Source organism: Poecile atricapillus, chromosome 4 (genome assembly GCF_030490865.1).
Source record: "Poecile atricapillus isolate bPoeAtr1 chromosome 4, bPoeAtr1.hap1, whole genome shotgun sequence".
Taxonomy (NCBI): domain Eukaryota; kingdom Metazoa; phylum Chordata; class Aves; order Passeriformes; family Paridae; genus Poecile; species Poecile atricapillus.
The window spans coordinates 44,055,386-44,068,144 of record NC_081252.1 but is presented as its reverse complement, the minus strand read 5'-3'; the positions used below and the strand labels follow the sequence as shown (position 1 = coordinate 44,068,144).

The 12,759-nt window shown below is 37.6% G+C and overlaps 2 protein-coding genes and 1 pseudogene across 4 annotated transcripts in view; 2 read left to right on the top strand and 1 right to left on the bottom strand.

The window, feature by feature from the left end:
- Positions 1-991: 991 nt before the first annotated feature.
- On the top strand, positions 992-1,645 carry LOC131578655 (claudin-22-like). The gene has a single exon (XM_058837653.1). It carries the CDS (start codon positions 992-994, stop codon positions 1,643-1,645), a length of 654 nt encoding a protein of 217 aa, XP_058693636.1.
- A 1,231-nt stretch (positions 1,646-2,876) lies between these two features.
- Positions 2,877-3,417, top strand: LOC131579211 (claudin-22-like; annotated as a pseudogene).
- Positions 3,418-5,433: 2,016 nt separating this feature from the next.
- WWC2 (WW and C2 domain containing 2) overlaps positions 5,434-12,759 on the bottom strand; it is a 94,005-nt gene continuing 86,679 nt past the window's right edge. For all 3 annotated transcript variants that reach the window (XM_058837639.1, XM_058837640.1, XM_058837642.1), the window contains 2 exons: positions 8,989-9,116; positions 5,434-7,026 (listed from right to left, as the gene is read on the bottom strand). In XM_058837639.1, coding sequence (XP_058693622.1) covers positions 6,960-7,026; positions 8,989-9,116 — 195 coding nt within the window. In that variant the 3' untranslated portion in view covers positions 5,434-6,959. The remainder of the gene's footprint in view (positions 7,027-8,988; positions 9,117-12,759) is intronic.

Genomic DNA, 12,759 nt, shown 5'->3' with positions numbered 1-12,759 from the left:
AGCAGGAAAAAACAGTGTTTCCTAATGGGGTAATGGCATAATGATATCTTGCTTTGATCAGAAAGGTGTACTAACATTCCTGGCCCTGGGAGCATTGAGTGCCAAATGTTGTTAGATACTAAGTGAATACACTGTGTGCCATCTGGAACATGGGCTTTAGGAAAGGAGACACTGAGCTGCTGTAAGCTGCTACCATGGTGTTGCTGAAGTCCTGGGGCAGGTAAAGTTTACACTGGCTGATGATCTGCCTGGGTTCATTATGGTGGAGGGGATGTCTAGGATTTCATTTTCTAGGTACTTTCACCATACCCGTCTCCTTTTCCCCTTAAAAGTCAGTCAAAACAAAGCCTATTTTAAAAGAAATGAATGTAGAAAATGTGAAACATAAGGATCTTTTACAAAGCGTCTTTTACAGTGCTGGGGACATAAAACAGGGCAGTGGAAGATAAGCCATTATGTATGTTGAGGAAGCCTAAGAATAAAGATTATAGGCAAACAGTCTACCTTTCTTTACAAGGCCTTGATTTACATCCCTGAAATCTCAAATTTAGCTATTACAATGAAGTCCTGTTGCACACAGAGCTGCCTTTTTATCACCACTTAAAATCTAATTAATCCGTATTGAAGCACAAAGATTTCTGTTGTGTTTTAGGGTGAGGGGTCATAGAGCCCTCTTTGTTCATCCTCAGGCTTGTAATCATCAGGCATTGGGATATAATTTTACCAAGCAAATTGGAAGGTAACAGATCAAATCCTTATCGGAAAGCCTAACTCATGGTTTAGTGAAGTCCTTCATCCTTTATGTGAAACTTTATATTCATGAAGAACAAAAAAGTGTTTCAGAGCTTGCAAAGGGTTAATAGCAAGGGCTTATATTTGGGGCCGCAGAGACCTAAAATCACCACAGCTTCCACCATCACTCAAGGTAGCAGTTGATACAGAACTGCTGGGGAGACCTTTCTCCTCAAGCTATCAGGACTCTGCTCTTACAATGGCCTTAGTCTATCAACCAGTGATGCAATTAAGCGGCATATTGGTCTCTCTGTTGGGATGGGTCCTCTCCTGTCTCACCACCTATCTACCCCAGTGGAAAAACCTTAACTTGGAACTAAATGAACTGGAGATCTGGACCATGGGACTCTGGCAAGCTTGTGTTGTCCAGGAAGAAGGTGGAATGCAATGCAAGGACTTTGATTCTTTCCTAGCTTTGCCTCCAGAGCTCAGGATTTCTAGGATTTTGATGTTTTTTTCCAATGGATCAGGGCTTTTGGGCCTTTTGCTCTCAGGATTTGGGTTGGACTGTATGAAAATTGGTGAAAGACAACAGGAACAAAAGAAACGGTTGTTGCTGTTCGGAGGAATGCTCTTCTGGATATCGGGGATTACAGCTATTGTCCCAGTTTCCTGGGTTGCCCATTCCACAGTCCAGGAGTTTTGGGATGAGAATATACCAGATATTGTCCCCAGGTGGGATTTTGGGGAAGCATTGTTTGTTGGCTGGCTTGCTGGATTTTGTCTTGTATTAGGAGGATCCCTACTTAATTGCACAATCTGTTCTACTGATGTCCATTCGTCTTCGGTCCATTATGCAGTAGCAGAACAGCAGGATCAGTGTCAACGCTTGGAAACTGAAACAAGGCCTTAAAATGTGAGGTTTTAAGCAGTACAGCAATACTGCCCTATCTTTTCCAAACCCTAGTGCAAGCCAGAAGCTTGTTCTGGTAGTAATTCAAAGGACTCCTTGTTATCCAGCTGATTTCCTACATTTATGTCTGTTTTCTCCATCAACTGATATTGGAAGGTGGTGTGTTTTCTCACCTGTGGAACTGGTTAAAACTGTTTCGCAGCAAAATGCTGAAGTGTTCACAGACTGCACAGAAAAGGTGCTTTTGCTTTCATAACTGCACTGTAAAATCCTGAAAATGAATATGCATGTTCTCTTACAGCTTGGATTTTAACCAAAATGTGCTTCCTTTTTATGTAACCAATGAAATAAGCCCCAAAGTTTGATTCCCTGTTGCAATTTTCCAGTTGACTGATGCAGTGACAGATGAACTTGGAGATTTCCGATCCTAAACAGTCTTAATACCTGCATTGCATCTAATGTTTTTTCTGTGTATTTGGAAATAGTAGCAAATTTTACAAGATTTATAGTAGAAGCAAGCTTAGTAAGCTCTGAAATTGCAGCAAGCTTTGCAATTATCTTTTTGTGCATGGTGTGTGATGGTGTGGGTCCTTATATGCAGCAAGCTGTATTTTTCCAGTCTGCCACATTAAACTGCCCATACAAGTTATTCTAAGTGTTTCTGGCATCTGCATACTTAATGCACTAAAAATGGGCTGAGAAATGCTGCTTTAAAAACCAGTGTAGCTATCTTCCTCTGACACAGTCAGTCATTATGCATCCTATCCAAGGTCCCTTAAGTTCCATTCACTCATGTTTGGAACATGTTGCTGTATATCTGACATTAAACATATGACATTTAACTGGCCATAAAGCAAAGTATAATTTGCCTAAGTGGAAGTTCATCAATGTGATATTAGAACTTAAAAACAAACTGTGAGATGCCAAAATCAGCAAAACTGCTGTAATGCTTTAGCTGATTGATGGAAAACCAAGTGTATGTTTTTCTTAAAAAAACCAAACTAAAAACTAATGAAAAGTGAGCCCAAATGTGGCCACACCACTCCTTTACCACACCACTTCCCAGTCCTCCAACACTGCACATGGAACCAGGCAACACAAAGCAGGAGGGAGGGGAGAAGTATTTCATGCTTCATAGAGCATTGCTTTAACTTGTGCTTATGTATGACAAAGAACTGAGCTAAACAGGCCTGTAAACACCAATGGTTTGGTGCTTCTGTGACTGCACAAAATGAACTTAGCAAACAGACACAGGCTACTGTTAGCTGGATTTCTGTTGTCTGTGCTAGGAAGGATTTCAACTGGCACCTGTAATTACTTACCAGGCTAGAAAAATCTCAACTTAGACAAAAATGCACCAGAGCTTTGGAGCACAAGACTCTGGCAGGTGATGTAGGAACACAGTGTAAAGATTTTTATTCTTTCCTAGAATTCAAGATTTCCATGATTTTAGTAGCTACATAAAATGGACTGGGACTTCTGAGCCTTGTGATCTCCAATCCTGGTTTGGACTGCCTAAAGATGGAGGATTCAGTGCAGAAGATGAAAAATGCTCTTCCTACTTGAAGGAATACTCCAGGTGATGTCTGGAGATGCTGTCCCTTGCTTACACTGTAATCCAGAAGATTTGGAATGATGGCAGCCCAGATATTCTGCCCAGATAGGAAATAGGGGATGCACTGTTCAGTGCTAGGTTTGGTGGATTTTTTCTAACTCTAGGGAGATCTCTCCTCCTCTCCACAACCTGCTTGTCATCTGACCGTCACTTATGAGAGCAGTGTGCAATGGACGATATACAAGATGCCCATCAGCATGTGGAAATTGTAAATGGAAGACTTAAAAAAGGGCAGGTATCGGGTTTTCTGACCTCTTGCTTGAATTACAGTAAGAGGGAATGACCTGCTGAACAGACAGGTTACTGTTTACAAGAGCTGGGTGGGATTCTTTCTTACTGAGTAGTTCCTTTAATCACTACTTACTTCCACTTTTAATTACGTGAATTGATGAGCTATGGCAATCTAAACCATCTAATCTAATACCATAAACTGTATTTCTCCCAAGTCTGATCAACGGCAGATTTTGTTGTTGTGGTATGACTTGGGGGAGTGAGTATAAAAATTTTAATCTCTAGGCCTGCATGGAGACTTGACCATATTTTAAATGGCAGAACTCCTACTGGTGCTGCTTTAGACAATGTATTTTTTTACAAAAGAATATTAGGTGAGGTCTGAAAGAGTTTGTAGCACCAGTTCACCATGCATTACAGAAACCTAATGAAGTTCAACCTTGAATGAAGTTTGCTGGGCCTGTATCACTTAAACTAAATGCAACGTAATGCAAGATTTTCCATCGTGAGAAAGAATATGAGCACCTCTATCCCTGCCCAGTCTCTCTTTCTAAGGAAAAACAGTATTTCTGGGCAATTATGAGCTGTTGTCTGGAGGAGACTCAACCATGTTCATTGCTGGTGCAGTTCTTACTTCATGAATGTGAAAAACTAACTTCAAGTATATGAATTAGTTTCCATATAACTTATCCTTAGAGTTGCCAGTGATTGATGTGAGCTGTCTATAAATCACCATGATTTTACATTGACAAAGCTGTAGTGGCCATCTGTTTCTGCAAAGACCGTATAAAGACACAAAGCGCAATAAAAGAATTAAATAAAACACTGGTCTGGAAAAGAGCTTTGTTAAAAAAAATGTATTTTCCAATCACTGAAACACATGAAAAGTGCAGAGACAAGTTAATCTATGTAATGTACTTGCATACTCTTACAGACAAAATTAGAACAGGAACACATTCAGAATATAACCTGATTAAATATTTAGTTCAGTCCTGAGCATTCAATATTTAATACAGTATAAACAAAGCAATAGTAAAAAGAAAAATAATCTTAAAATTATTTGATTTGTGTTCTATTACAATTTCTGCTAAACTTTGCTCATTTGGCTAAATATTCTTGTACCAGTAATATTTACATTTTGATATATGCAACTGCAGTGACATTGGTACCTGGCAATAGAATTAATTACATTCGCTATACCCTATTGTGCAGGGTAAATTTCACTTCAGGAGTAATATTTATCATTTCAAACTTAAGGGAGTTTATTTATATGTATTGTTTTAGCTTATTCTATTGAGTGTTTCAAGTGACATGCTGAATTAGTAAAAAAACCCCCAAACTCCAAACCCAGAATTGTTAAAAGCTGCCTATAAATATGTTCAACTTTACCATTCTGGAAAATGAAGAGTATGACTATGTCTAAGTCTCTTGTTTTTAAAGGAGTTTTGTAAGCTGAAGCCAGCAATACTTAAGTTTTGACTTCACCTTATGCTTACAAATCAGACAATAATACTTTTTTTTTTTGAAAATTATTCAACATTTGAGAAAAAACAGCTAACTGGGCAAGAATCTAGACGCCTCTATGTATTTTTCACAATAGCATCCTTAATGACATATATTTTTATGGCCAGAACTGAACTATATTAAACAGAACATAAATAAGACTGTAAATAAATAAAGGAAAAATCATAAAGTAGACCTCTAAACATCATTCTACAAACACCTTATATAATCAAATTGAGAAGCTGAAACTGTTAACCTTCATTTCACCTCTACATTAAATAATTCCAGATCCTTTTTTAAACTGACCTTTCAAACATGAATATTATCTCAAACCCAAGACACAAAAAACAAATGGGGCATTCATAAAGGATGTTTGATCAGTCATCTTGCTCAAAATAGCATGTTTGGCTTTATATTTTAGTGAACTGCTGTATTTGTGCATAAGAAAACCCTTGGGTGTTACACAGACCTGTCATTACAGAACTGTCACTTGGAATCTAAGACAGCTGCTACCATATTGTGGTTATATTGTTTCCATTTGCTGACCAAATAATTATATCATTTCTGAAAAATGAAGTCCATGCAATGTGGCTTGTTGCCTGGGGAAGAAAACTGTAGCCAGTGGATGAAATACATCTGAGTGCAACACACTAAGCAGAATATGAAATATTTCTGTTCTCTGCAATATCCACCTACTTACACAGTACCTACAGAAGATGATCCCAACTGCTTTGCCAAGTCAGGACTGCTTGAACACCTACATCCAATGTTCTGAACTTCTAATGGAAGGCATCCAAGTTGCCTTCTGATGAAGCAGCCTGCTAGGAAGAAGCATGTAAGACATATTTGAAACAAGTCGTTCACATATATTCATTAAACCTGTGCACTCCCAATTGCATACAGGGTCAACTGTATATTTTAAAAATTGTTATTTATTGTACCAAAATTTGTGCAGAGGTCTAGTAAGGAGCTTTTCTTTTTCAGAAGGGGTTTACCTTACCAATAGGACTTCTGATATCTGAGTTAGCATGTGAGATATTTTTTTTCTGGTATAAATACTTTAATGAAGCATCTTCAGATCTGTAAACCTAGCGCACTCCTTCATGTATTCCTAGCTGGCGACCAGACAGCCCCCTAGGACAAATGATTAACAGATAAAAACTCTCTGTTTCAAGAGCACAGTGGGTATAACTATTTAAATTTCAATGTTAGTATTATGAATTTGATTCATCTTGTTCAGAAAGCAGCTGCCCCTTTTGGTAGTCTCAAAGTAAGTTTTTAGGGTTACTTGTCTGCCTTGCTTTTCTTACTCTCCCGCAGATGCAAGAAACCTTTTAGTGCAGGTTAAAATACTGTACATTCACAAAACTAAACTCTGAATTCCATGTCTTCCTACAAAGTATTAAAAAACAAAACCAGAAAAAAAATATTTTCAAAAACAAAATTACATTGTGGGTGATGAATCTAATCAGCAGCTGTTGTGAGCCAGCCTGGATGTTTTGGAAAGGAGCTTATACTTGTGGTTAACTTTGAACTATAAAAGTTACACTCTTGTACAAAAGTATTGCATGGCAGAACAGCCATTTTCACAGTCTGCTCACATGAAAATAGTGAAAAGATAAGAAATTGTCTGTTGAACATAATTTTTCTCAACACAGTGCAGTTCAACAGGAACATGCTTAGTACTGCCTTTGTTCCATCTTTACAAAATAAAAACAGATGCGATACACACAAACTGTACAAAATCAGCATCAGTATACCAAAATTATTCTACTTTGGTTTTCTGTTTGTTGGGTTTTTTTGCAATTTTTTAAGCTTACAACAGTTAAGTTCACTATATTTTACAAATAAACATATCAATAATGACTGTAAAATAGAAGATCTTTGAAAGCTTGTTACTGGAACTACAAAACTCATCTGAAAAGAGATGAATAAGTGGAAAAACACTTCAATGAAAATGCATAATTATACATCATCAGCTGGAAGGGTTGGTATACTGATCTTTGCTCTTGTGAAGTATGCTATCTTCTCCCTGAAATTAGAAAAGAAAGCAAGGGATTTTTTTACCATTTGTGGCATAACTCCAATGTCATCTGCTGTAGAGTTGCTAATACTAGAGCACAGTTCTTTAAAACACAGGTTTGGAAAATACACAGAAAATTTATTTACAACAAATGGGGCATTCTGACACAATTACCTTCTCACAGAGATTTATGTAAAATGCAGTTCCAATTTTCAAAGAGAAAAAATACCAGTATTTCATTAATAGCTGCAATGAGAAGACTGAAATATTGTTCTAGTCACAGAATTTCCAATGGCGGTATTTTCAGTAGGGGGATGAGAAGGCAAAATAAATCATTTTATCCTGACATGGGAAAAGGGCAAGGGGGGAATAGTCATGTCTGGTCAAGATTCAGAGAAGCAGAATTATCAACCCATTCTCCAGTTGCTTCCCCTGTGCTGTTACCGTTTCTGTCACCTATGAACCAAAACATTACTGAAGCATAACAAGTTTACACAGGCTTGCCTAGCAGCAGGCTAGAAAGCAGAAGAGAAGTACTGGGAGCTTAAAAATTAAAGCTCAGAAGAGTCATTCTTCTTGAGAGCTTTAAAAATCTCTCAGTGATTAGTCTGAGGCCACAGCACTGTAATAATTCCAACTAGCAGCACACATACAATTCAGCCTCCAAAGGTAAGTATTTATCCAGAAGACAAAACTATGTTTTCCACTGGTGAAGACTGAGTTGCCATGAAAAACAGTAGCTCAGAGCAAAATCAACCTAAACTGACTTTCTAGTTGTGTGATGACTAGAAAAGAAAGGAAAATGGAGAATTTGATACCCTTCTTGCAGGGGAATGGAGTTTTAGACACTATTACACGTTCCTGTAGATTTAGGCAGTAGTCTGTCTGCTAAATGACACTGATTAAATGTCACTGTTAAAGACCAGCACCAACCAAAACTCTTTCTCAAGACATGCTCAAAAAGTGAAATCTTCAGGATGCTCTGAATTTCAAACTGAAGAAAGATAACTCAGCTGTAACACAGCTTAGCTTAGGAACCCCTTTCCTTTCTCTCTTGCTTTGATTCTGCATCAATTACAGCTATGATTTGCAATATATGCTGCCTCACAGGCCCCTACTTGCTTATAGATTGCTCCATAAGATGGTTTAAAAAAAAGGTCTCACATTTATTAGCAACTGACTTAAATTTCCTATAAAGGAATCCAAAATTCAAACTTTAAAAATGTGTATTAACTGACAAAACAAACCAAATTAACTTGCAGTGCTGTTTCTACATGCAAGAACAAGCATTGTATTTTTCAATCAACAGATGTATATTCTTATATAGAAGTGTGGCCTCCAGGCTGCAAACCCTGGCACTTATTGTCCAGTCTTTTAGGAATTTAGATCACTGAGAATTAAGGTTTAAGATAAATAGTGTTCATTCTAGCTTATGTTAAACTAGAACACTTCATTAATTGCTTCAAGTAATCAGTTGCTTCACAACCGAAAGAAGGGAAACAAAGCAGAGGAGGGATTCAAGATCTTTCTTTAATACTAAGTCTTGAGCAAGGCACAAGTAAGGAGTTTCCTGATGAGCTGTATCCTGTCTTCTCCTTGAGTGGCAATTTTTTTCAGGCCCTTGCCATCACTGGAAGAGCTCCCATGAATTAAAGCCTACTGTCAACCTGCTGTGGGTGAAGCGAGCTACAGCAAGTCACACACATGCCTGCCTGCAGCAGATGTCACACAGGGGTCTGACACTCCACTCAGCTTCCTCTCTACCCTCTGAACTGCCACAGCAGCAGGTCACTGGGGCCTGGCCCTCTGAAACTCTGACTTAGAGCCATGTTAAAAATCTGTGATGTTTCTGGCAAATCAAAGCCATGTGGACTTTTTACTAATACTACAGAGCATGTCTGATTATACCTAGAAACAGTTCACATTACTTCACTACATTAAAAAGAGCATGAAAAGCAGAACAGGCCATACCTGAATGACTGCACCTGCAGTGGCACTTTCTGGCTCTGCTCCCGTAGCCGGCACACATCCTTAGAAGCTTTCCTCATCAATTTCTCAGCACTTAAACCTTGTTTCTCCTCTTCTTTTGACTGTTCAGCCTGTATCAGGAAAAACAACTGTATTTTGCTGATAATGACCAACTACTCATTTCAAAGAAGTGAGAGATGCTTCTGTGTCAAGCAAAATACCTGGCAGTGTCAGGTTTGCTGTTGCTCAATGATATTAAAGGTATTTTCCAGACTAAATGAATCTATGATAATCTCTTATATATAAAAGATAAGCAAGATAAAAGGCTGACATCACAAGTCTAAGCCATGGCCACAAAATAAGCTAACGGGGCTTTTCCTAAAAAAATAAATAGAGCAAATTCCATATCATCACAGGTGGCTACTGCACTTTGTAAATTCTGATATTTCTTAGGGATGTAGTTAGACAATACCTAAATTTGTATAAACACGTTGTCTATCCAAGTATCTTTCTAGAACTGTGAGCCACTGATTTTCTTCCCATATAAAATACTTTTATTTCCTGACAAAAGCTCTCAGGAAAGTTGACTATACCCACTCTAGAGTGACTGACAGAAAAAAAATAGGGAAGGTGTGCTCTCAAAATACACTTTCAGGTTTTGCTGGTAATGTTAGCATTGAACATTAATTCTGTGCCTTTATTCATGACATAGCATATTCATGACATATTTTGCACATGACACTCTTTCATTTGCATTGTAGAAGCATAAAAGTCAAGGCAAGGGAACAGAACACCGATGGTAACAAGAGATCAAAGGTCTTTCATGAACAGTGCTGAGCAGCTACATACCCCACTGTAAGTTACCGAATTTCTGTACCTCAGTATTGCTGGCTCTATTACATCTTTACTAAGCTTCAACAGGACAGCTGCAGCTATACCATCCACTATTTCAGCAACAAGACTGCTACTAATAGCTGTGCTTTGGCTTTAAAAACTTTATGAAGGGTTTCTGAATATCCAATATCCAATAATTTGAATAGTAACTCTTTTTAGGTGGGCAGTCTCCTGAAATTCTTAGATAAATGACCCCTGTTTGTACACAGGTGAGTTCTGTAACAGTCACCCACATCACATGTGGGGTGTATGGTGTGGGCAGTGCTTTTATTTCTAGACTACAGAGGCTGTCAGACAAATGTTATTTATTGTATTTTCAATTTTGTCAGCCATCAAAATTCAATAGAAGCAGTTCATATTCTTAAACAGCTATAAAGTTGTAGAGAGTTTAATTTTTGATTCTTCAGACTTGCAAATGCTGTTCATTACTTCAAATAAAAATACATTTGCAAGCCTGAAACAGCAATCTTCAAAGCTAGTTTGTGACTTAGAAGTTCACATCTCAGTTCTGAATTCAACCCAGTAGAGTCCTAAACAACAAAACCAACTAATTCAAAAGAGCTAGTCCATACTATCAGTTTCATACTGGGTAGTTGTAAGAAAGCTGCTCACAGCAGGATAGTGGTACCCTCTGTCTGTTGAAACGCACTCTGGTTTCTATATGAAAGTGTTTTACATGAAAGAGTAACACCCTTTCAAAAACTCACTCAAAATCCAGTCAGCTTATACTGCTGTTAACTTCTTCAGTCCCCAACTCAAATAGCTATGATTTTTAAATGAAATTAATCTATAAATATTGTTTTCTTTATTAGTAAGTGAACATAAATTTGCAATCTACAACTGGTAATGTCTTAATTAACTTTATGTACGTCACTGGCCATGCCATTTACCAGCTCTCCTAATTAATTTATCATCAAAACACTACACATACAATATTTCAAAATTTTCTAATTTTGTCCTTTCCCTAACTATACATGAGAGTCTTGTGATTACTGCATTTCAGGTTTAAGGGCATAGATACTTTCTATTATTGTGTACCCTTTTTTCCTTTTTGAATCCATTTATTTTTTCAGGACTCTCTAAGAGAAACCTCGATTTCAGCCCAATGTCTCTAGGAATATGCATATGAGAAGGTATGTACATAACCAGGTTTACATTTACATCATGTTTCTTGAGTGTTTTATATAAAATACAGAAAATAACACTAACACAATGGCCAGACATTCAATAAGTCCCAAAATCTGGCACATTTTCTGGTGATGTACCCCCCCCAACCCTGGCAACACTATAATCTCAGATTCTTTAAGCAATCTTAAAACACTCATTCATGACACTTATCAACCAAATATAAGTGTCAGACAGGAATCTCTCTATCTGGGCTTAGCTTAAGTTAGTTTGATGACAAAGTTAGTAAGCTGAAATGCTATTTCCTGCATTGTTTTTCCATGGGCTTTGTATAGGAGAAACTGAATCCAAAGAAAAACTAACTGTGCTAAACACCAAATCATTGGGACAAGAACATACTTATTGGTGTTAATGACATAATTACACATTATCTCAACGTAAATGATGTACTAAAAAGAAACAAAGAAGATACTTACAGGAATCTTTTTTGGATAGAAAAGCAGTAATACTTCAGAGGACATTAGTTGCCTGAAAACTTACTTGTATGAGGATTTAAGACTCAAACTTTGAAATACTGCGTGATTTCTCACAAACATCCAATCTAAACAAGAGAAAATGCTTCTACTGCACAGAATTATCTCTGTTTTCTGATCTGCAGGTATTAGTGGGCATTACATACTTGCTGCAGTTAGGAAGGTGTGGAAGGAATGGGAAGAAAGGTATAGAGTCTGTGGATTTGGCTTCAAGCAGAGTAACTGCATGCTAGCAAGCAGTCACTGATTTTCAACATCCCCCACATCTGCGGTTTCATTTTTCACTTGAGACTCTCTCAGTTTCTCTGGTGTTTCCAGCTGCTACATTAGTCTGTGCCATTATAATGCCTGCAGGATCTAAGAAATAATCTATGACAATGTTCTCTAGGCTGCTGTGTTTTGCTAACCCAAGGGGAAACACTGACAACACAGTACAGCGCTCTCAGGGTTGTTTTGCTCCACAGGGGAAGGCTGCAATGATTTTAAGGGTAGAAATATTTCTAGAAACTTTGTAAGCACTCTTCAAAGTGGTGGAGTTATTGTGATCATTGTTCTGACTTTTACCTTGGAAAGGAGGACTTAAATGCTGTGCTACTGCCTGCATTTATTTTAGGAATGTGTATTATTCATCACCAGAGTGTGTGTAATGGTGTTGATCACTGATCACCAGCCATACAAAATGTGACAAACCTACCTCCTGCCTTGGAAAAGTCAGCTGAAATAAAGCACAAATCCAAAGTATTCATAATAGAGGCATAGTCTGTTCTACAGGGAATAGCTTTAGAATGGGAGTAGTTTTATTAAATTAAACAGTCAAATTATAAATTCTACCCTGCATCCAGCACGGTAATTCTATGTAATTCTACATAAATTTTGCTATGCTTCTTTCCTATAAGTTACATTTTTATGGGTTAAAACTTAGATCAAATTCATATAATGAATTCACATGGTAAAAACCAATACAGTTACACTAAACAGTGCACTATCTTCCCCCATTTTGCCCAGCATTTTTCAGAACACTCATCCATGTTCACCCTAAACTCTGCTAGTGTTCTATAGTCATTTTAGTACTCCACTAACTATAGCCAACAGCAGATGCCAAAAGTGAGACCAGAAGACACAAAAGGACATAAATGTAGAATTGGGAGAACATGCTGGGGGAAAGTTTTATTTCCTACGATATCAGTTAAGGATTTCTTGAAATATGTGGTGTCATTACATG